We start from the raw sequence: 25,972 nt of genomic DNA on the forward strand, positions 1-25,972 counted from the left end.
AATACAAAGAAGAAATAAATAAATTAAATGCATAATATAAAAAGCATAATCATTAAGAAAAATAATGATAATAACAACAACAACAACAACAATACAATTAAAAATAATAAATTACATAATGATAAAATGAAAATGATAAAGTATAAAAAAATTAAAAATATATTAAAAAAATAAAAATATATATTTAAAAAATACAAAAAGTATAAATAAAAAAATAAAATAAATTAAATATTATTACAATTCAAATAAACATAAAATTATACATTTATTTCCATTAATCCCCCTTATTTTAAATGTAATAGCGAGGTTTCCAGTATCAATTGTTATGCTGCTAGATAATACAGTGACATTTATCATATTTTTTTAAATTTAAATATGCACCATATATAATATATTATTATTTATAATATTATATATATATATTTTTCATTCGTTTTTTTGGGGTGTTTTTTTTTTTTTTTTTTTTACAAACTCAGCCAGAATCAGTCAAAAGCTGCTGGCTGAAGTGGCTGAAGTGAAGCACCAGGGCCACCATTAGCTGTCTGTAAACAGGAGGACGCACTTCAAGTACAAAACTCTTTTAAACAGCTCACACAATACTAAACAACAGCCGAGCCATGGGGGAGGCAGGGCGAGGGTGGGTTCAAGGAGGACACATGTTGTGTAGCCATGGCTTCTCCCATGCCCCATGCAGAGAGCGAATTATCCACTTAATTTAGGATTACAGACAAACAGCTACCGCTAGAACAATGAGGGAGTCTGATGCCGTCTTTTCATATAACATTACAAAACTCATCAGAAGGGGCATCTTCAATACAAGTACAGCTGTCACACCTCATTGTAAGAAGGGACATAAGAAAGATTCAAATGATGTGTGACACATTGATGCATGGGAATTGATAGTCTTCTAATAATGTGGTGGGATGAATATATTTTCAGAATTTGTAAATATAATGGTTGCTACGTCCCATCTTACAAGCATCATGACAATGATAAAGAACATCTAAATAAATAAATAAATACTTCTGAAACCAGTGTTTATAAAATACTGTGTTTATAGAAAATTTTAATAAACTGGAATCTCAGGATGGCTGGTAGTGTCTCAGATGTGTGTCTATAAATTAAATTTCAGGACAAAAAAAAAAAAAAAAAAAAAAAAAAAAAGGAAAAAAAAGTGCATTTGATCCCACAGTCTGCACAATAATGATGGCAAAGCTGCCTACCATATGAGAAACGGTACAGGGGGCTCTGCAGGAAATCTGTTCAGTGTGTTCCCGACACTAACAGTCAGACCTGCTTGATGAATTGGACCCAGTCATCATCAGCACTGCTTGTTTTGATTGTGCTCTGCTTCCACACGGAGAGGACAAATCTGTTTAATAACCGGAGAATCGTGAGCTGCCAGTTTGAGGAACTGAAACGGTTATCAAAACACGTCTATCAGAAGAACACACCCAGAACTGCACGTGCACATACGCTGAACCACGGCACACATGGCTTCGCCACAGTGAGTATTAGAGAAATGCACAAGAAACCAGCACCATACCCAGCATTCCATGCATGCCACTCTAGATCCTTGTACAGGTATCTGCTAAATCCCTACAGTACTCAAAAACAGAGAAAGAATAGACACCCAACACACACCCCAATATACAATAACAAATTACACCCTCCTCACCCTCCCACAAAATATGTATAATCTAACAATAACATACATTCTGCCACACAAAGTTCACGCCTATACACAGTAAAAAGAATCATACTTACAGAAAGTTCAAATAAGTGCATTGTATTAAAGTAAATAACTCTGTTTGCTTGTCTATATATTGCTTTTGTGTACTACACATTTTAAACTACAGGCAAGTTATTGGTTTATGTCCAATGATATGAAAAAACAATATATTGACATTTAAAGCCACTTTGTCGCAATAGTTCAATGTGTTTGAATTATCTACTTTTTAATCAGCATATATTGATATGAGATCAATTTATTTAATAAACTGGTGTATGTCTTTAAAGGGGTCATGAATTGAGAAATCAACTTTTCCTTGAACTTTTGATATATAAGAGGTCATCATACTATAAGAATAATATCCTGTAAGTTTTAGAACTGAAAACTTCCTTGTTAGTCCAATAAAATGTTTATTGACACCTGATCCTGGAATGTGCCTATCGATGTCATAAATGGGTGAAAGGCTGCCTCTGCAGAAGATATCAACACCTACTTCATCATTGCAATGTTAGCTCTGCCCACTGGCGTGTAAGCGAGATGACGAGGAGAGAAGAGCGATACAGGACTAAAAATAACAAGGATCCTAATGATAGGAATATGGTTATTTATTTTCAACAATGTGAATGTCTCAGTTGAGCATTATTTATTTGTATTCGGTACATTTCACTGTGGATTCTTTGGTAAATCAAATCGCATTTCGGCGCAGGCTTTGCAAACAAACTTTTAGGATATGGACTCGACAGTAATGCAACAACATGCAAGTAACTGTTAATTCTAATGCCTGATCTGATATGTAATGTTTCATGTACAGTCAGATGTTCTTAGTCTATGTGTTAAGTAAATCAAACCAGTCACAAAATGATCAACTTCACATTGTTTCTCTTAGTAGGATGAAAATAATCTTATTTAAATGGTCAAAGAATGCTCCCTTTACAATCGCTGGAGCTGTCAAACAGCACACATACATCACTGAGACGTCTATTTGATGTGTGTATTTTCATCTGGAAGATGTATTTTTTTAGATTGTCTGCTCATCTGCAATACATCTCTAATACATAAATTCTGTCAGATGTTATATAGACATTTAGAAAATGTCGTTAAGATGATTTAGAATATATGTAAAACTGCTTTTTTTAAAGATGTTTATCAGATGTTTGTACACAACAGATATTTTCCAGATGAAGTGCTCTTTAAAAGACATCTTGGAGATGTATGTGTGCTATCTATAATATACGGATACTGGATAAACCAATAACAAACCAAACTTGCTCACATTTACACCTACTTACTGAGAAAAAAAAAAAAAAAAAAAAAATAGAAATGTACACACAAATCTTACAAAACTCACAATATGGTAATTTTTTGATACACACTATTCCCCAAATGTCCTTCCTTTAGGGTAAGTAAGCATGGCGAGGGTGTTTCTCTCCACGACTGCACAGTGACAGTGATAGTAATACCTGCTGACATCTCTTCCTCCCCGTCTTCCTCTCTCCCTGTCCTCACCCCTTCTTCCCCAGAGGGGCTCCCCTACTAAAGCAGGCGCTGAAAACTGTTGATTCTCCTCCTGCCATCCCTACATAATGTGCTTGCCTTCTTCCTGCTCATTCAGAATGGGCATAAATGTTTTTTCCTTCTCAGCAGAGAGGCAAGACAGACAGAAATGATGCAGGGAAGGGTGGACTATCAGGGTGTTCTGCTGTGCCAGTGTGTGGACTATAAAAAGGAGGAGGAATGATGAATTGTAGAATAAAACATGAGTCACTAATGTACCCATGTATGTTTCAAGTCAATGTGAAATGTTGTTCCATCTCTCTTCTGTAATTTCTGACAGTATTCAACAAGATTGAAATTAAGATGAGGTTTTATCCATTTGGGAATTGATGGGATCTAGAAAAATGACTGCTATATTTCAGAATAGCCAAACTAATGATAATTTGCTTTAAAAAACTATTTGGATATTGGTTAATATTATTCAATAGCCCACAGGGCCTCATTGACATCAGCAAGAAGGAAAGTCATTTCAGAGGAAGAACATGATTATGAAGACAAGTGGGTTTTTTTTTTTTTTTTTTTGGAAGAAAATGTACTGATTAAAGGTGCTGTAAGTAGTATTTGAACTACGTTGTTGGACATTGATGATATTTGAAATCAACCCAAACAAACCCACCCCTCTCTTCATTGCTCCGCCTCCAAAGCTCACACTGCAATCCTAACCACCCTGCTCCAAGTCAGTCTCGAACCCCGCTCCGAACGCTGCTGGTATGCGATCAATTACTCCAAGCACCGCATTCTCTAGCGGTCGTCAGTGTGCAAAAAATGAACATACAGTACACAAGATTCAATACAAAATATTCGTTGTTAGTCAAAAAACAGCACAGCAGCTCCAGAAAATCAAAACCCAGTGTTACTCACATTAGAAGCGGGATCAGCACAGTTTTCAGGCCTTCCCACCTAGCTCTCTTCAGCGCTGGAAAGCTTTTCTAATATAAACCGCGTCCTAAAGCGCTTGTCATAATCCTTTATTCCAGTGATATTCTTTTGAGCTGTTTTGTATCGTGTCCCATTTCTGATTCTGCAGGGGTTTTTTCTTATTTTCAAATCTCCCTCTCGTTCCCTCTCCTCGACCGTCATACGGCTGATAATGCTGATTGATTAGACGTTTGTTGTTGGTCTCGGCCCGACTAACTTCCAAACAGTGTATTTGTAGTATTACCGAGTCCCCCTTTAATCATTTACATTAAGGCCAAGAACATGCATTGATTAAGAAAACAGGGTCAATTTTGATTTCATGTTGACTTTAAAGGGGTGATGCAGCAATCAGATAAGCAAATGGCTACTTTTCAAGTTGCAAGATTAAGCGTGGAGAAAATCAAACACTATGATAAGAATAAAGAAAGAAGTGGTTTGACAGGAAGATAAGAGTCTGAACCACAAAATCAACATACTCGCCCACTTTACACACACTGCTACCCTTCAGTCAACCACAAATGTTAATGTGTTCACCGATACACAAATGGGTCTTCATAAACTATATGCATGAAAGGTCACAACACAAAGCCAAAACATACCAAAATTAACATGATACCTAAAGTCCACTAGGTTTGTTTGCAAACAAAAATTGAATCAGTTCACTTAGGAGACTATGCACTGTCCTATTCTTCACTTATACCTACATTTTACAGCCTACTACTCATATTGTGACAGAATAACAGCTAATAAAACGGTGATATGTTTTGCTTTTTGGTAATGAGTAACTTGGTAAGAAGGCTAATTTAAAATGCTGGACTATTGGTTGGTATATGATTAACTTTTCTATTAGGTCCTATTGCTAATACTTTACTGAATCATTTGCCATTTAGTTTTCACAATTAAAAAGACAAACTATTCTTGCAAGCAATAAATTGTTTTTTAGTAACTCTCAGAAGAAAATGTGCATAACACACATTCCTTTTAAAGGTTTGTTTTATCAATGAATCCATATTTGAGCACAACAAACCTGATATATAATGTGCATAATGTCACATGCATTGTATTTTCTTTCTGAATATAGAGTATGTGTAATAGATTACAACTCGAATTCTGGAAAAGTTGGGACATTTTTTAAATTTGAATAAAATGAAAACTAAAACACATGAGCCAATATTTTATTCACAATAGAACATAGATAACAAATGTTTAAATGGAGAAATGTTAAATTTTTCTGCACTAAATAAGCTCATTTCAAATTTGATGCCTGCCTGCTACAGGTCTCAAAAAAATTGGCACGGGGGCAACAAATGGATGCCCGTGGTCTTCTGACCCTCAGACGACACCGCATCACTCATCGGCATGATTGTGTCAATGACATTACTAAATGGTCCCAGGAATACTTCCAGAAACCACTGTCGGTAAACACAATCCGCCGTGCCATCTGCAGATGCCAACTAAATCTCTATCATGCAAAAAAGCAGCCATATGTGAACATGGTCCAGAAGCGCCATCATGTCCTGTGGGCCAAGGCTCATTTAAAATGGACCGTTTCAAAGTGGAAAAGTGTTCTTCACATTTTTAAGAACTTTAAAAAAAGAATGACCTCAAACTTTTGAACAGTGGTGTATAATTTAAATATGCACATGCAGATACAACTAAAACAACACAGAGAAAATGAAAATGGAAAATGAGTAATTGATGGTCATGGAATGGCAGAGGAGGAAAAAGAGGAATAGAAAGTGTTGGAATTTCACAGACAGACATCACAAGCTGGCACGGGTCTGTATAAGGTCTAGCTTAAACAGTATATCAGGCCAGGGCACTTCTCTCCCTGTCTCTCAGATAATACATATCCATTAGCAGCAAAAAGGGGACACAACACAAGATCAAAGTCTCACAGAGACAGAGCATCCTTCACATCCTACACAGGAAAGAAAGCTGTGTCTGTGTATGTGTGTGCGTGCATTTCCCTAGAGAATGTAGCTTTTCCTTTAAACAATTCTGCATGTGTAATATTGAAAGCCAAAACAATAAGATTTCCGGTCCACATTTGATGCCTCACAACAGGCAATGCTAGAAATGCAATATCTCCCAGCCAGGCTAATACAATTGCACAAACACAGTAAAACCCACATATCCCACAATAATTCAGTTTGCAAGCCGAAGTGTTGGCGCAGGTACTGAGTTGGAGGTATTTTCAAGAGGGCACCCTGAGGTTAAGTCCAGTAAAAAAGAAGAAAACACTGTTTTCAGTTATGAATCCTCAACCATGGCCATATCCACCCCTGCATTCCTCATTGAACACTAACCGTTGTGAACAACTCCCCAACAAATTTGACTACAAAACCCTGTCCTAGTGAAAATATGCATGCAATGCAATCACCACATGCTGTGTCTTTACGCTTCAATAGCACTAGGGAGGTGAATCAGTTGAGTTGCTTACTGTGCATAATAAAATATATTTTTATACAAAGGCCTAAAGCAAGGAGACTGCTTTTGTCAGGGCTTTTGTCAAATGCAACCAAAAATAAACATTTTTGACCATTTAAAAACTTTGTGACTCATATCATCTCTAGTGTTTCCTGTACATTCCAGTACACAACAATGAACACAGCGTGATTTGCAAACAAATGACTGTTATGAACTAGTTTATTTTTAAGAAGTCAAACACAGTTATATTTGAATCAGACTCACTGACTTAGTGAATCTCTTATAGCAATCACAGAGTTCACAACAACAATATTCATGTTTTAGTGCAGTAAGGTCCAGTTGTAAGGCAAAAGTTTGACATGTTGGAACCATCAAGTCAGAAACAGTTTTACCAAATATGTTTTTTGATTTTTATGAGGCAAATACAATCAAGATTACAAGAGCAACATCATCAAATTGGAAAAAGTACACTACACATCCTAGTTAAATTAAATCATCATAATCTTGTCCAGTGGTTCCCAACCTTTTTTACGCCAAGGAATTGCTGTATGTCACTGTAATCTTTACCTCCATTACAATCGTCATCCATCAAAACCTTTTTAGCGACACGTCTTCTTTTTCCAACTGAGAGAGTTTGCGTTTTGAGCCATGGTTCAGTCTTTATTTCACAGCAGCACGGCCTGGGCTGAACCAAAACAATCACAGAATACGTACGAGAGTGGTGGTAAATTAATTTAATTTAATTTATTAAATGTAACGTATTAATTAAATTAAGGAATTATATTAATATATTTAAATTAATTTTAATTTATCTCACGCCCCACCTGGAGGATCACTGAAGCCCCCTAGTGGGCCGCGGCCCACAGGTTGGGAACCACTGGTCGTGTCTTTATTTCTTCATCACAGCACTTAAAGTGTTCACCCAAAATTGAAATTTATGTAATTAATTACTCACCCTCATGTCGTTCCAAACCCATAAGACCTTTGTTCATCTTTGGAACACAAATTAAGATATTTTGGATGAAATCCAAGAGCTTCTGACATCCCTATACACAGCAATGTTATTACAAATTCCAAGGCCCAGAAAGGTAGTGTACACGTGAGCAGCACAACGCATACATTTGATGCTGAATCAAGAGCCGGCCGACACTGAGCCGGAGTTCTGACGTAGAACCCGGAAGCGCTGCACTGTGTTTACTACGTCAACAGCATAGGAGACTGACAGGGAGGAGAAAAAAAAAAAATTGTTGAAAATTTTTGTTTTGGCGCACAAAAAGTATTCTCGTCGCTTCATAACATTAAGGTTGAACCACTGTAGTCACATGGACTATTTTAACGATGCCCTTACTACAGTTCTGAAGGCATTGCTGTGTATAGGGTAGTGTTGTCAAAAGTACCGACTTCGGTACCTAGTCGGTACTGAAATTTAAAAAAATGTGACGCTTTGAGCGCTGTTGAGTGGATTCGTAAACATCTCTGATTGGCCGTTGTTGTCACGGCTCATCGGATATGTCTGTGATAGGCTTCAATGATCAACGCTGTAAAAACGTTGTAAATAGTCATCAATTAATCTCTTCACTAAGCGCTTACACAGATACACACGGGAGCGTTTGAAAGCAGGCGTCTATCGCGGATCGGTCCACCGTTAGACGCCTGCTTTCAATCGCTCGCGCTCCCACTTTCAAAACGCTTTCAAATTCAAACACTTCCGTGTGCTTTCAAATGCTCCCACGCGTTGATCATTGTAGCCAATCACAGGCATATCCGATGAGCGCGTCAACACAATGGCCAATCAGAGATGTTTACGAATCCGCTCGACGGCGCTCAAAGCGTCACGTTTTTAAAATTTCAGTACCGATAGGTACCGAAGTCGGTACTTTTGACAACACTAGTATAGGGAGGTCAGAAACCTCTCGGATTTTATCAAAAATATCTTAATTTGTGTTCCGAAGATGAACGAAAGTCTTATGGGTTTGGAACAACATGAGGGCGAGTTATCAACCCTTTAACAGTGACTATTGTTAGAAGATAATGTAAGAAGCACTCAATGACCTGAAGAGTTTCTGAACAACCAAGTATATCAAAAGCAATTCTGTACTTTAGCAACTAAAAGAGTAATTTAGCTCCTAAATGTTTCATTTATGGAGCAAGTGGCTGTTTTGTCTTGGCACAAGTACACAATTTGCTTGTAAGTCGGCAAAACACACTGTGTGGCTCCAAAAACCCTTTAACAAATATCAACCCATTTCTTCAGACACCAGGAATATGAATTTACACATTAAACTTAAAACTTCATTTTATCTCCCAAAAGACACATTCAGGCCACTGGCTGGCATACAAACTGGCAACATACTCCGTCTTTAATAACGTAACGGCGCATGCATGCGCATACACGTGTGCACAAAACCAGGCATGCAAAGGATAGGGAACTGGTGAGTGATACTGATGTGGTCACGCTGAGAGAAGCGCTATTGGCCAATGTGGAGGTGTGAGATAATGGAGTGGACTTGCTGATAAGATCTGTACGGTGGGTATTAGCCAAATATCCAGGCAAGGCAGAAAATATGGAAACTCTCTCTTCGCTGTGTGCAGCGGAAGCCGGTCCTGCGCAATCACACAGAAAAATCTGAAACTCATATAATCACTAAATTACAATATTAAACAGATGACAGAATATGACTTTCTCCAAGGTAGACTGAAAGGTTATCCCTACCAGCTCTGGCCAAATTCCACCGCTCAAGACCCATTTTATAAGATTATATCCGTTTCATGCTCAGTCCATCAACTTATATCGGCTGGGACTTCTTCAAAGAAGCCGACTGGACCTCAGCGAATCGGGAACAAGCCATAGGACAGAGTCTGTCTGTAAAGTCCCTCTATGAACCTCCAAAATCTCTTCATGCGCACTGGGCCAGGTGGCCTTTACTGTACAGGCTGATAGGAGACCACTGAAGAAAAAGGAACATCTTCTGAAGGATGCACAGTTACGAATTTAGCAATTTCAAAAGTAAGTTTTCAGTCACCTATGTAAGCCAAGTAAAATATTGCGATACAAAGCGAGGAAAATGTGCCATGAAAAAAAAAGTTACATGAGAATTAATCTATATATCTAGCAGAGGATATATCTAGCAGTGCGAGGGCAAGTTCCTCGGAACATATTTCTTAATTACACAGCAGGGAAAAATGTGATAAGGACATAGTTGAGGTTGCCGAGTACAAGGTTGAGGAATATTTCCTGTTTTCGCAACATTTTCTTTTGATTTATGCAGTCTAACTATTTCTTAGGTCATCTACATTATCGGGAAATGCCTGTTCATGACAATGTGTTGCAGATTGCTAAAGGTTACGGGCAGACGCTGGGCAGGACAGACGAAAACAAACATGCAGTAAATATAGTTCCACTCATATGGATAATTATACAACCCACTATGATACATTAAGCTATACAGTCAACCACATAATAACCAGTGAGCGAGTGAAAGCAGCAGGGAGTTCACTTTCTTACTTCCTCCTGAATGCGAGACCGAGTGTGATTATTTCTGAGAAGGTTTGTTGATTACAGTTCACAGGTTCTCGTAGCTAATGATTTATAGAAGTAGTAGGGAGATTATCTGAAAATTGTGGAAGTCCTCGCCAAGCACGAGACGTGCTTAGGGGTCCAATCACGACACAGCCCTGATTGAGCAAAATTACAGTTGATCTTCAAGCTTTAATTTAAATTTGCATGCGCATGGGTGCGTCCGCCCCCGTGCTGCCTGAGAGGTCCGATCCCGCCTCTCGCTGTTGAATCAAGGAGAAAACATACTACATTGTATTTGGGGTGTGTGTATGGGGGGTTGATGCGCTCGTACGCATGAATTAACACCCATGTGAACACACAGTCCTCCATTATGCACAAACGCGATTGAAATTATTCAAAGTTCCTTGGGTATTAATTGATGGTTTATTTCAAAATGAGCAATTAAAATAAATACTGTTTTTTGCATCCCGCTCTGAAAAACACGTAGCAGTGAGAGATAAAAGGGAGGTGTTGAGAATGAGGCACTCGGCATTTCGAGAGTATTAAAAATGTGCTCAAACTTGTTGAGTAAGTGACTCACACACACACACAACAGATATAAAAGGTAAGCTGAATTTGTACAAGGTAGAGGTTCAACATCACTGATGTACCTAATAAAATCTTTGCATGTGTCCGTAAGGATTAGTTTCACCAAAAAATGAAAGTTCAGGGTTGACAGGTTTTCACAACAAAACCTACTCAATTGCTACTCAAAACTATCCTAAATCTAGCCCAATCGTGTTTCAGGGGTGTCTCATTGGTAAAAATCCCATTCTGTGATGTAAAATCCATGTTTTTGATGGGGTTCCCTTTGTAAAAATTTGCTTCCAGGGGCTAAATATCATGTTATTTGGGGTTGCTTCAACCCACGAACATGAAAAACAACTAGTGACGACAATGTAAAAGTAGCCCAATTCGACTTGGCAACACTGGTCGACATTTACTCGCCTCATGCCGTTCCAAACCTGCATGACTTTCCTCTCTGGAGATATTCTGAAGAATTCATCGGTCACACTTTTCCATGCAATTACAATGAATTGAAAATGAAGCTTTCAGGTTTCAAAAATGCAGCAAAAGCATCACAAAAGTGATACATACACTATATTCCAAGTCTTCTGAAGGCATACAACAGATTTGTGTGACGAACATAATAAAAAATTTACTTATTCACTGAAAATCTGTAGCTGTTCTTGGCACAAGAATGTCCAATTCAATTCCTGAACAAATCTTTCCTTTGAGTTGGATCTTTAATGAATTACAGTAGTGAATCCAGTTAACAAAACAGGTCTGAATGATTTGTTTTACAGTCCGTGTGTTCACTAACTCTGTGATTGAGTCACAGCCATTACCAGCCCCTTAGAAGGGAAGATCATCAATTAGCTTTAGCTCTAACTAGAATTAGCTTTTATTGTCACATTTCCAGTTCTCATTTTAATTTTTAAGTTGGTCATTTTGTTTGTTTGTCGTTTTATATATTATTTCTATTTAATTTTATTTCAGTAATTTTTGTTCAACTTAAAGAACTGGGAAATGCTAACGTTAGCCTGCTAGCATTAAAAGCTTATGATCCCACCCTCCACAAACACATGAATGCACAAAGCGTCACAAGAGATGGCGTTAAACATGTCTCAAAGCACATAACATTACAATAATGCTGCAGATTCATCATGTTGATACTGTTGACATGGAAATGCATAATTCCAAGTCTGACTGAACAGCTCCGGTTAGAACGTCACAGGTTGCCATCTCTTAATTATGGTAGTTATGACGTAAATGCAGCATAAGCTCGTTGTTTTGGAGGAACTTCTACAGATGATGTATATTAATAAAAATACATTTAGACTTCTGTAGAGAATCACTTATTGCATCTTTAAACTAGTCTTATTTCAGTTAGTTGCCAAGGCAACATTTCTTTAAGTTTTTCCCTCTAATAATAATTTCACATACCCCACAGAACAATAACAAAATTGCAATAACTAACTAATTCAACACGATCACACGAAAATGCGTATCAATAGTACGAGTTTGTAATCTCATAGAATATATACGCCAAAATGAGTTTTGGCGTGCTTATGGTATGCACTTTATGGCGTGTATATGATACGCTCTTGGTAAGGATGGGGGTGGGGGGTTCGTACGTATAATACGCCATAAAGTGCGTATCATATGCACACGAAAAACTGCGTACCATAAGCACGCCAAAACTCATTTTGGCGTATATATTCTACGAGATTACAAACTCGTACTATTGATACGCATTTTCGTGTGATCGGGCTCACTAATTTGGTCTGTATCTCATACAAAGTTATCCTATCTTCAGAAAAATTGGAATATAGTGCATGATGCACACCAGTAAGTAGTTTTTTTTTTTCCAAGGCACATCTATAAAAGCCACTTAAATGCATTAATTGAAATGAGGCCTAAGCCTGGCTTAATCTAAACCCTGTCTGTGAAACCGGGCCTTAATGATGCATTTTTGAAGATTGAACACTTCAGTCATTCATTACTCTTTGATCGATTTTGATACTTGACTTTTCTCTCTTATCTCTATTTACTGTAAAGCACTTTGGATCAACTATAGTTGTGTTAAATTTGTGCTATATAAATAAAATTTGACTTGACATGATTACAATTGTATGGAAAAGAGTGACCAGCAGAGTCTTCAGAATATCTCTTTTGGTGTTCTACAGAAGAAAAAAACCTTGGAACAACATGAGGGTTTGAATGCGTGTGTGTGTGTGTGTCCGCGTTAAGTCAGAAAGCTCCACTGCGTGTCTACACAGCCGTTGCATCAGGTTTCAAACTTTTTGGTTAAGATCGTAAGAAAACATGAGGAAATAAAAGGGCAAGCAGAGAGAGCGTGACAGATAAGAGCAAAGCACACGTTATAAGCTTTATCCACCTGGCAGGCCATCTAAAACGTCAACTGATAAACGAAAAGCAACATGTTTCTCACAGCAGTTCACAGCTCAGTTACAAGTGAAAGGCAGGAGTGGAGATTAAGGAGAAGAAGAAAAAAATAAAATAAATATATATAATACACACAGCTAGACAAACCCAAAAGTCTTTAGTTTCTCCCACTCTTTCCAAAGTATTGATGTGATGAAAAATTACATGACTACCTCGCAGCGCTCATGTATCCAAAACCGAGCCTCATTAATCTGGTTATATTGCCCTATTTGGTGTAAACAGCAAAAATCAATGTCTGTGCAACGTGTTCATTGTTTGCAGCACCGGAGAACCGTGAAGCAAAGGAGTTGATGTTTAGTCTGCAGATGCCTTTACCTAAATCTGTGTTAATAAACCACATCACTGCATAACAAGACTAAACACGACTACACACCAACCTTGAACGCAAGTGTCGGATTGTGTACGTCAGTGAGCCCACAAGCTATAAGAAAATTAATCTTTCTATCATATGAATAATAAGCTGCATGCCAGACAACAAACCTGGAAAACTTTAAAAACCCTCCTTCTCTGATGAGAAATTAATGAGCTATGACAAAGGAACTAGATTCAAGCTTTTTAACTATTTGCATGTCACTACACGAGACCTGTCGCTGAAAAACATGTCCATATGGAGAGCTTCCCATGTCCGAGGTGTTCCGAGAGGGGCGGAGCACAGCTGTCCCTCCAGGCTGTCCTAAACTCGTACAGCCAATCCAGACCGAGACAACACCTGGAGTGGCAGGTGAGCATGCCATCAGTCTAACAAATGACACCAATTAAACCATTATAGAGCAAGACAGAGGACAGATCTGTAGCACTGCAGGAAGAGGGCTGATTTGCACACATCATTAACATTGATTTATTTAATTAGTGCTACGTTCAGCACTAATTGATCAAACCTAGAGAAATTGTTCACCAGACTGTAAGGAGCCAGAGGGCATTGGATTTTACAGCATATAGCTGATTCCCCCTTTCAACAGATACAAAAGCTCTGACCCTTGATCCCAATTAATGAAATTGGAACACAGATACACAAGATAATTACTAACTGCTGCTGCTTCACACCGAAGCTGTTTGTTTATCTGTTGTTTTGATCCTCTTTGTTTGTTTCCCCCAGTTTCACTCTACAAACATCCATATAACGGACAATCTCATATTCGATCTAATTTGCACAGTCCAAAATTTGGGTTAATTTAGTTTTGAAACTTTTAAGTTATGTTTGTATTTTATTTCAGCTTAATTTCAATTCAATTGATGAACTTCTTTGACCATTTTCAAACAAAGTATAAGTATGCATTAAGTATGAATACAATCTGGATTCAATACATCTGCCATGTCATCTGACCTACAACCTCATCTGCATCGCCGCTCCCTGTCATTAATAAATATGATAATCCTTTCCCATGGCCTCATAGTCCAATGTATGCGCACTTCAGGATCTCAGTCATCTGGGAACATATTTGCATACTGATTTATGAATATTCTGTATTCAAAACTACTAATAATTTGATGTACATTTGACATACCATATAGTAGGGAAGAAGGCATATTCAGATGTGGGGAACAGTTTTTCCACACTTAAAGGTGCAGTAAGCAATTTCTGAAAAATGCTGTTGAAAGTTGATCGGACCGAGCACCACAACAAACTTGTAGCCAATCAGCAGTAGGGGGTGTATACACTCATGATGGGGGAAGAGAGAGAGTGAGCAAGAGAGAGATTTGAAGAAAGACTGTAGAAAGAGAGATGTCTGAGAAACATTACAAAAGAGAATAGGTCCGAGGATTATCGATGGGAAAAGAAGGGTTAAGATCTTTAAGACCCACTTTAATATTGAATTCCAAAACTTTCCAGCACTGGAGAGACCTAAGCAGTAAGGCCTGAAAACGGATGCCAATGTTGCACTGTTTCTGCTCCATACATGAGTAACATAGGCATTTATTATCTGAGGCTTTGTAAATTGCCTTGAGCGCTGACTGAAAAGCATATACATTAAACATATTATTATTAGTTAGGGGTTAAACAGATCTTTGTTGTTCTGTACGGACCAGGTGAACCCATGGTTCACCTCGCTTGTGACTTGCGGATTAATTTCAAGTTTCGCCGCTATAGACTTAAAGTTTATAATTTGCACGTGTGTTGTCTTGCTAGTTTACACATTCAATAGATTTTAAACTATTCCAGCACTAGAAGAGGCAAGAAGAATTTAATTCGTTACTCATCTTGTGCGCTGTTATAGCCCGCACACACACACACACACACACACACACACACACACACACACACACACCGGAGGAGTGTACACACAGAGAGAGGCGCGTTTCAAATAGCGTGCAAAATTCGAATTGATTCCTCTTCCGCACCTCTTTGCACTTGGATGGACACGTACAAAATTTGTTCAAAATACCAGTCTCAGCAAGTGTTCTTGTGAACACAGTCGGTTATGTCTCAAAAGAAAGAACAAGAGAAGGATGTATATCATTATTTTGGATCCGTGCATTCGGTCTTAAAGTGACAGCAGCATATAAATACCTGTATATCTCATTAAGGTTAATCAAACTACAAAACACAGCTTTAACAAAGATTAATCTATATTCAATTTATACAGTGAAAATACATATAATTATTAATGAATACTAGTTAGACCTCACTTTATTTGTAACTTTGTTAGGCTATATTGTACATATCTATGCTTGTAATTTGTGAATTTGTTCTTATTTTTTACTGATTGTTCACTTGCCTTTAATAATGTTTGAACTTTATTAGTTAGGCTAATAGTTTTTGATGTGGTATCAGGGTACTTAAAGAGGGCTTTAAGTATTAAATGGAAAGCAAAGTTACCCCCACCCCCAAAATATTTTTTTCTTGCCGATCTGAAAAATTATCTGATCCGTGACTCAAAAACCACAATACGATCCGAACCCTGAGTTTTGTGATCCATTGAACCACTATTATTGGTTATAATTAAAACTTCCATGGTCATGTGATTTCAAAATGGCAGCACCCATTTAGTGGCAACCCACCCAATATAGAAAAGAAAACATTAGCTTTTTTTGAAACTTTTATCATTTTCATCTCATGTGATTGTACATAATTTGCGGTATACTTATAAAAACGCTGCTCATTTCTTTCTTTATGCCTAAAACTTTAATTAGAAAAAAATGACTGAGTGTACCTTTAAGGTACAATTAATACATCAAAGTTTAACTGGTGGAAACAGTGAGGCATGGGAGGACACGTTACCACATTTAAACCCTTTAATAGGTGCAGGTGTGTTTTGGGCTACAGACATGAAGCAACACAAATCTGGGAGCGTTTTTGGGCTTAGTCAACTCACATTCACTGGGCTGAGCTCCTGAAGAGCACCGCGCGCTGAATTACGCACAGGGGGGAACGCAACCGCAATCTTGCGTAATGAGGTTAATTGAAAACAGTCAACACTATGAGTATGAATTAAAAGTAATTGTGATCTTACCGTGTGTTTGTAGAGTTCCAGTATACAACGTGTCTCTTTGCTGTCGTTGACAAAACATGTATAAGCAGAGCCAGAAGTCTCATCATAGCGCAAACTCCAGAGCACCTTGGCACGTTCATGACTGAAGTCGACCAAGCCCTTGTGGGCCGATGATGAAACGAGTTTAAACTGAGGTTAGATTCAGTTTTGGGTAAAAACAAAAAACAAAAACGAAACAGCAGCAGAACTTTACTGGGATAGAAGAGAAACAATTCCCAAGTCGTCCTCTGAACGCTTTTACAAGAGAGACATGTTCTGCTTACTAAATGCACCAAGAAGCTGCATGTTTTAGTTTATAAAGTTACAAAACATATGTTGACGTGTGCGACAAGTTCATAAAGAAACATTCTTGCGATTCCTTGTGACGTTTAGAATTTCCTTGTGAAGATTTGATAAGTATTCCACTTTACGCTGACATAAAAATATCTTCTTTTTCTTCAAATGTAAATCCAGTGTTGACTTATAAGGTCCAAGTTTGACAACAACTCCAAACTTCTCATGAAAAGAAGAGACAATTGTTTGTAGTCGCGGGACGCTCTCAATCACGGCCGTTGATAGTTGACAGTGATTAGGAGTGACTAGAGTGCGTTTCTGGGCAGGGCGGAGGACACGGGTGGTGCGCGTTGAAACTTTGAGCCAATCAATGAGCTAGGGGGCGGGGCCGACATTCCATAGTTTTGAAGGTGTGCTGCACACAGTGGCCTGACAGCTACACTTTTACCGCATATGGGACAAAAGTATTTCAAGTAAGTTTCTTCCTCGTGAACATTTGGCTCGTGTAACCATATCTCTTCACAATTAACATGTTATTTTGTTGTTGTTACAGAAAAAATTGTGGTGACCGAGACGTCATTCTGCCTAACATTTCCCTTTGTATTCTAAGTCATAAAAGATAGGCTACCATTAATGAATACTGCAGCAGTTCTCCATTCTGGGTATATATATATATATATATATATATATATATATATATATATATATATATATATATATATATATATATATATATATATATATATATATATATATATATATATGCACAATGACTTGAGCAGGTTGAAAGCAAAGACTTTTACATTATTACAAAATATTTCTATTTCAAATAAATGCTATTCTTTTGAACATTCTATTGATTCTGAAAAAAAGTATCAGAGTTTCCACATAAATATTAAGCGGCACAACTGTTTTCAACATTGATAATAAGAAATGTTTCTTGAGCATAAAATCATCATATTAGAATGATTTCTGGAGGATCATGTGACACTAAAGTCTGGAGTAATGATGTTGAAAATTCAGCTTGCCCAAAAGTTATTTTAAAATGATAACGTTTGAATGGTTGTGTGTGTGTTCTGGCATAGAGTATGTCCTCGTAACCAAGTGGCTTAGAAAACAAAAAAACAGTGTGTTTTTTTTTATTTTATTTTTTTTTCTGAAATTCAAAAAATGCAGAAAGTTTTCTGTGATGGGTAGGTTTAGGGGTAGGATAGGGTGATAGAATATACAGTTTGAACAGTATAAAAACCATTACACCTATGTCCCCATAAACCACATATACCAACATATGTGTGCGTGTGTGTGTAATGTATGTATATATTATCAGCAAAATTATATGCTTTTTCACTTTAATAATCCGGTTTTTGTTAAGCTATTGTCACCAAATAATGGGCTGTTTGATTAACCAGAATAACTAGATCAGTAACAACACTTGAGCAGATCCATTTTAAACCCACTGAACATAAAAGACATTTGTTTGGCAGAGAAATCTCCACAGTTATTACACACCCTAATTCTCCTCCTCAAACTGGTTATTCATGAAAAGGGGAAAAGGGCTGTTTTCACCATTGGGGAATGTATTAAGCATGTTTATCAGCATTAGCCATAAGACTTCTAGGAAATTCAATGTCTTTTGTCCATGTCAATGTGTTGTTTCCGCCTACTTTGTATGCGTTTGTTTATTTTATTGTTTCCCGAGAAGCCAGTGAAGTATGTTTCTGACATTATTCCATTCATTAGTAGTGCATGAGGATGTGTCCTTGAAGTTGATTTGGGGTACAGCTTCTGGAGACTTTGGCTCTAGTCCTGCTTATCTCTGTGGGAGTCTACATGTTTTGTTTGTATGTGTGAATGTGTTGATAGGTAAGGGAGAGACAGAATTAATTCACCTTGCTGACGACAGAAATCCCAGGAGAGTGCGTGTTCAGGCAGTAATCACCGTGGCCACCATGTGCGGCAACAGTCGGTGGTCCCTTGTTATTATCTGCGCGTGTTAAATTACTGGCCCAAGATGTGAGTAATGCGAGGCAGGTACAACCAGTGGTGCGGCAGGCCCATCACTCTTAGCGGCAGGTGGAGAGCATTCACCAATAACGTTGGGAAGCGCGGCGGTGGGTATATTCGGTTGCTAATTCTTCCAAGTCTTCCCCTCGCTATGGCACAACCTATTAATTCCCCTGTCCTCTTCTCATTAATATCACATGATTGTGCAGTGCCGTCTTCCCCTGTGTGATTTGTCCCTCTGGAGGATTCACAGTCCCCCGACAACGAAGCAGAAGTTCCTCGTTCCCTCGCTCTCACGAACGTGGGATAATTACACAAAAGGTCTTACCCACAGAGGCCCGAATTGGCCTCCTCGGTTATTATCTAATTAATAAAGCAGCATGATAATGGGCGGCACACACACCAGAGAGATATTCACGCCTGGGCCTTCATATCTGACTCTGTGTCGCTTCCTGACCGCAGATTTGTCCTGTCTCAGAATTAACAGGATATATTCAGGTCTTTGTGGCGGTGTAGCGCAGCTTAGAGCCCTTGTGGAGGTCATATCTGCAGCACAGCAGAGCTCTGATTTATATAAATGAAGATCTGGGTGCCAGTGGTCCATGTGGGCCAGGTCTGGGCTATTGTGTGGGAGTCTCAGCAGTGCTGTGGTAATTAAGAATTGGGGCTAAACGGGGAACAGTCACCTTGTGCTCCTCCAGGGTGCCACTCTGAAGTGTGTTTCCTGCTCCTGCAATCAGGTGTTGTTCCAAAACTTGTGTCCCCACCTCACCCTGCTCCTGTTTTATGTAGTTTTAGCAAGCTGAACAAGAGCAGAGGTTGACAGTCAGCCAACATGCACTCTAAAATGATTCCTAGACTAAGTAAATGGTGAAGAAAAAAAAAACCATCAAAGATTTGTTTTGTTTTTTTTCTTAATATTCTGAAGTTCTTGCAGCTTTTATTTTACAATATACACTAGCAGGTTACATAATAATTACAAAATGGTGAATGTACGTTACAGTACATTCATACTGCACACAATTATACTATATCCTATAGAGCGTAAGTAATTCTATCTATCTATTACCATTTCAGTCGTATCTGACTCTTGGTGATTCTAAGGCCATCTCTTGCCATATGCGAGAGACTGTCCATGAATTTTCTTGGCAATGATTTTTCCAGGGTAGGTTGCCAGGTCTTTCCCCAACCCTCCCCGTTACATGGCTTGGGACTCACACACACTCACACATTCACACCTACAGACAATTTTGCATCTCCAATACTGGGGGAAACTGGAGAAACTCGGAAACCCACGCAGACTCAGGGAGAACATGCAAACTCTACACAGAAAGGACTACGGTACTCGAACCGGGGACCTTCTTGATGTGAGCCGACAGTGCTTCCCATTGAGCCACTGTGCTGCCCCGCAAAGTAATTACTTATTTAAAAAAAAGGACCTACTCGAGAGTATACAATTTCAGATCTAGCCCGTGTGCTTGTTTTAGGCTAGAAACGTTTAAGTTCTTTATGCAAGTACGTAATAGTTAACATGCACTCTTGCGGTGGTCTTGCCAGTAACAAACGTCAGTACTCCAGGGGCAATAGAGTTATCTTAAAATATCTGTGCCAGTTAACCAGATGTTAGTATTTGAGTAAATTGCTGTAAACATGTTCTTCCCCTGGTTTCACAGACAAGGCTTAAGCTAGTCCCAGACTAAAATGCATGTTTGAGCTGTTTTAACTGAAAGCAACATGGACTGACATATCTGAAAATATGTCAGTGCCCTTGTTTTGTCTCAAGATGTACACCAGTAATGTTTTTTTTCCCTAGTGAACGTATGTAAAAACTACTCAAACTGAACTAAAGGCCTAATCCTGATTTAGGCTAAGCCCTGTCTGTGAAACCGGGCCATTGGGTTTCTATCACTAAGTATGCATATGAACAAATTGTGTGTGAAATTTTTATGTACAAATCATGACTCGCCGAGTTTTTTTTTTGAGGTTACGCAGCATTGCTCAAGGATCTTTCTGTGCATGTTCTCAGGTGAGAGTATGTCTTTAGAGAGTGGCATATGTTTATAGGTCTTAGGTCTGCAGTTGTGGTATCTTGGGCCCTGGTGCAGGTTTGCTCTGGGCCCCCCATTGGTTGAAATTGCATTTCAGGGGGGTCCCCTTGGTTGAAATCCCCCTGAGAATCATCACCACCATTCTCCCCTCTAGCGACAGTCCTGGCTGAGAGTGACAAAAACCTGTAAAGGAAAGGCTGTGTGGAAAGCCGGGATATAGAGATGGTTTGGGCATGTTTTATGCAAATTATTCTTGGGCACGCGGTCGCTCGTTTAAAATAATTTAAAATCGTTAAGCTTAGAACGAGGTTAAGAACAAATGTGCGTACACGCATGATGTGAATTGTGACATTTTTGGTGAGAAGTTACAAAATAGTCCACTCAATTATTAGTGAACGAGACCCACTGGCTTTCTATGCTATTTTACTGTTAATAAACTATATACTAATAAACTGTTGCTCCGCTATGACACAGTAGTTGACCTGATAGAGAAAACTGACCATAAGAAGACGATGACACTTATCCTTGCTATAGCGCCCCTTGAGGCAATGCTGATAATGCAACACATAAATGAAACATTCATAATAACACAAATACAAATTCTAGCTTGTGTAGCTAAAATCATCTGCATTTACATACTTCATTATGTTTGGGGCCTTATTTGCATTGTTGTTGATGTATCGTAATGCAAGGATGTGTTTGTTCCTCTGTTAAAATTATTAGTTAGTTAATTTTGCGTACCAGCAAGTGTTGTCTATTTGTGGTGTTTAATTCATGATTTTTGTCTGTTCATGTGATTTAGTGTTCATGTGATTCGTATTTATGTGATGTCAATAAATCTTTCAACCAGGGGTCTCTGATGGTACTCCATCAGAGACATGGATGGAGTCAGAGAACTACATGGAGAAGATATATATTTTAAAGGTACACTATTCTGGACTTCCTTGACTTTGAAAACATAAAATGGCAAGTAAGTTGGGCAGGAATATTGTTTTATTTACTTGTTTTTTACTTTAGCTTTAGCGCTGCTCTTTGCCTTGGTTGAATCTGATGTTTTGGGGTTTACCCATGGTTTCCTGCGATCAACATATCAGAGCGGATATAAATAGCTTCACCTAGAGAAGAAAGACCTACAAGACATGAAAGATGTCATCTGTGCAAGTAAGTCAGACCTTCTTTCCTTTTTTTTTCTTTTTTTGTGGACATAATATAAATGCATGAATGACAGAAGAATTACATAAATCTTTAGTGTAGGCTTACTGTAGTCAGGCAATAACATTTTTGAGCACATATTTCTTGTTTTTATATATACTGAATTTTTAATTTCTGAAAAAAACTAATAAGAAATCCTGCTTGAACTCCTTTTACTACATTTATAACTAATTTTTAATTTTATAAATGACCTGTGAAGTATTAAATTATGTAGTGATGGTAGTTAAGAAGTATAGTTCACCAAAAAAATGAAAATTCTGTCACATGAGGTTGAGTAAAAGATAAAATTTTCATTTTTGAGTGAACTGTCCCTTTAATGTTCATAATGCTATTATGACATTATACAGAAAATTCCTTTTTGGGGGTCCCTGGGTCTATAAAGGATAAAAAAAAAAAAACCTTTTAAACGTTAAACACTTAGCTCCCCACAGCATGCACTTTTCTCATAAACAATGCAAAATGAAATACATAATATTGAACCATTTAAAACTATACACATTTAAAAGTTTGGGGTCAGTAAGATTCATTTCATTTTTTTTTAAGAAGTCTCTTATGCTCACCAATGCTGCAAATAACAGTAATATTGTGAAATATTATCACAGTGTCTTCCTTTTACTTTTAAATATATTTTAAAAATGTAATTTATTCCTTTGAATTTTCAGCATAGTTCAGAAATCAATCTAATAATCTAATTTGGTGCACCAAAAATATTTCGTATTGTTATGAATGTTGAATCTACGGAAGAGGATTGGGGCCAAGCAATAATAAAAAAATAAAACCATCTCGAGATTAAAGTTGTTAAATTTCGAGAAAAAACTCGTTAAATTTCGATAAAAAAGTCGAGATAAAATGTTGAGAATAAAGTCACTAAATTACAAGAAAAAGTCGTTAAATTACGAGAACAAATTCGTTAAATTATGAGAAAAATGTCGTTAAATTTTGAGAAAAAAGTCGAGATAAAATGTTGAGAATTAAACTCATTAAATTATGAGAATAAAGTCATTAAATTACGAGAAAAAAGTCATTAAATTATGAGAACAAATTCGTAATTTAACGAATTTGTTCTCGAAATTTAACGACTTTTTTCTCATAATTTAACGAATTTGTTCTCGTAATTTAACGACTTTTTCTCGTAATTTAATGACTTTATTCTCAACATTTTATCTCGACTTTTTTCTCGAAATTTAACGTATTTTTTTCTCGTAATTTAACGAGTTTATTCTCAACATTTTATCTCGACTTTTTTCTCGAAAATTTAACAACTTTAATTTCGAGATGGTTTTATTTTTTTATTATTGCTTGGCCCTAATCCTCTTCCGTATGAATCCAGTTGTGCTGCTTAATATTTTCAGGATTCTTTCATGAAAAGAATGTTAAAATGAACAACATTTTTTGAAATAGTTTTTTTTAAGCAATGTAAATGTCAATTTAATGCATTCTTGCTGAATAAAAGCATTCATTTGTTTAAAAAAACCATTTTAACAGTATAAATATGACCATTTTTTTTTTTTTTTTATAAAACTCTTTTAAGTTGACAGTTTTGACAGCGTCCCAGAGTTACTTTCTTTAGATAGATTGTTGTTATAATTATGGCTAAGTCAAACATTTACTTAAATTAAGTCGAAGAATGTGACTCAAAAAGCCATGCAAACTTTTCCTTTCCTTTTTGAAGTTTCTTGATCAGCTCTTTTTATATAGGGTTAGTAAGTGTTCTTAGAAACGACAGCAGTGGGTCTTTCTCTCTCTCCATAAATCCCTCAACCCTATCAGTGTCACTTATGTCCTCCTTGCCTCCCTCATTTCTCTCTTGTTTCTCTCTCTCCGTCCCTGTTGTACTCCAGCTGTCAGGGGAGAGTTAATCCTGTTATCTGTACAGGCGCAGACTGACAGTCTCACACACATACACAAACACACATTTTCCCAATCCGCCGTACTGTAATCAACCAGGCTGTACACACCACTCTCCCCTCTATAATTAACTTTCCTCTCAACCGGCGTGTAACACACACACGGACTCACAGAGGCACTGCTCAATTAATTAGGCTGCCCACATGCAAACTCGAAGGGAGTGAGAGAGAGAGAGAGACCGGTTCCCTTTCGCTTTTCACTCTCTAAACTGCCCCGCTGCATTATAAATTCAATGAAGAAAGTGTGATAGCAAGGACATTTGAGACCTGGGATTGATGCATTTATGCTTGGCTTTATTTTTGGCCTAACACGGTGCATATTGTTGGCTCTTAACAGCTAAAGACAATGTGACTGAATGCATCCATTCAGGTTTGTGTTGTCTTTGTGCATCATGACGGTGTTTGTGTGTAGGTGAGAGTGCGTGAGCTTTTGTTCATGTAAATGAAAGGGAAAGCTCCAAAAGAGGTAAAAAACCTGCCATGCCAAAACAAAACTCGCAAACACACAGATGAGCAGGAAGACACGTCACTCGCAGGCATTCAGGTTGAGCTGTAGCCTTTATGTTTTTCACACAGTTTCTCTTTCTCAAGCTCTCTCTCTCTCTCTCTTTCTCTCTGAGGGGTAATTACAGTGGTGGGCTCAAGCCGAGTCGGTAAACGCTTCTCTTTTCCTCTTTCGCTCCCACCAAGCAAATTATGCACTGGTTACTATAGAGACCTGTTTACAAAATGTTCTTTTTGCCTTTTTCTTTCCTCCCCCCTCTGCCCTCACTCGCTCCATTTTTCCCTTCAATTTTCTGCCGCTCCCTCAAACTCAGTGTGTCTCCTTATGTACTGACTGATGCCTTCATCCGCCTGTCCTTTTATTTCATCCTTAGTCTCTTGCCTGCTGTCTCTATGCCCGACTACACGCATAACACACAGTTGCACACAAGAACATGATTATATGAAAATATGATTGCGTATGATATTGAACAGCTGTCTGTGTATGAAATAAATGATGAATGTCTTTTTTAATAAAGGTGTAAAACAAACCTGTTTCTCTTCGTATGTTATTCTGATGATGTGCAATTTCAAAATTGGCACAGGCCCTATTGTGGTATACATATTTCATTCATGAATTTAGTTGACGTGAATCTTCGAGCAGTGAGAGTGGCATTCTGCTCTGTGACATGCTATATTTCATCTAAAACTATTTAATACTAAATATTTCTCACATCACAGGACTATTTAAAATAACTGAAACATGTTTTAATTAATTACTTATGCAAAATGTTTTATTTACCAAAATTAGTAGCATAAAAACATTTATATAATTTGATGTGACGAATTGGCTTATTTGATTGGGAACCTAGAAATAGTAGGCCTACAGAATCTTAAATGTATATTTTATATTTTACATGTCGCATCATTTCACCAAAAGCCAGGGTATGGCAGACCCTGATGACATCATCCAATCTTACTCCCTGATAGTAACTTTCTTCACAGAAATTTTTCCATCACTTCAAAGCTCAAAACTTCAAAGCTTATACAGTTTGTGTTATTTTTAATATGATTACCAAAAACATTTTTTGTTCATCCTACAAAGATTGTCCTCGTTTGTAAAACTAAACGTCAATCAAAAACCACAGCCAATCAGAACACAGTGTGGGCGGGCTCTCGCGGCATTTGAACTGCACCAGAGATTAAACTTGAGGGCACTCGCAAGAAATGGATAAGTAGCCTACATAATCAATTTCACAAATATTACACCATTTAAACATTATTAAAAATACATACTGAGCTACTAAAACAATCTTTGTCGTAGAATAGGCCTACACTTGTTTGTTCACAGTTTTAACGTTCTTGCGTCCATTTGTTTAATTTCAAGTTCT

General features: G+C 37.6%; 1 protein-coding gene across 1 annotated transcript in view; it reads right to left on the minus strand.

The window, feature by feature from the left end:
- si:dkey-246i14.3 (ephrin A4) overlaps positions 1 to 17,247 on the minus strand; it is a gene marked incomplete at its 3' end in the record, with an annotated part of 56,770 nt that extends 39,523 nt beyond the window's left edge. The window contains exon 1 of the mRNA XM_048153324.1: positions 16,616 to 17,247. Within this exon, the coding sequence (XP_048009281.1) occupies positions 16,616 to 16,734 (119 nt within the window). The remainder of the gene's footprint in view (positions 1 to 16,615) is intronic.
- Positions 17,248 to 25,972: the final 8,725 nt, after the last annotated feature.

Source organism: Megalobrama amblycephala, linkage group LG13 (genome assembly GCF_018812025.1).
Source record: "Megalobrama amblycephala isolate DHTTF-2021 linkage group LG13, ASM1881202v1, whole genome shotgun sequence".
In the NCBI taxonomy this organism is placed as follows: Eukaryota; Metazoa; Chordata; class Actinopteri; order Cypriniformes; family Xenocyprididae; genus Megalobrama; species Megalobrama amblycephala.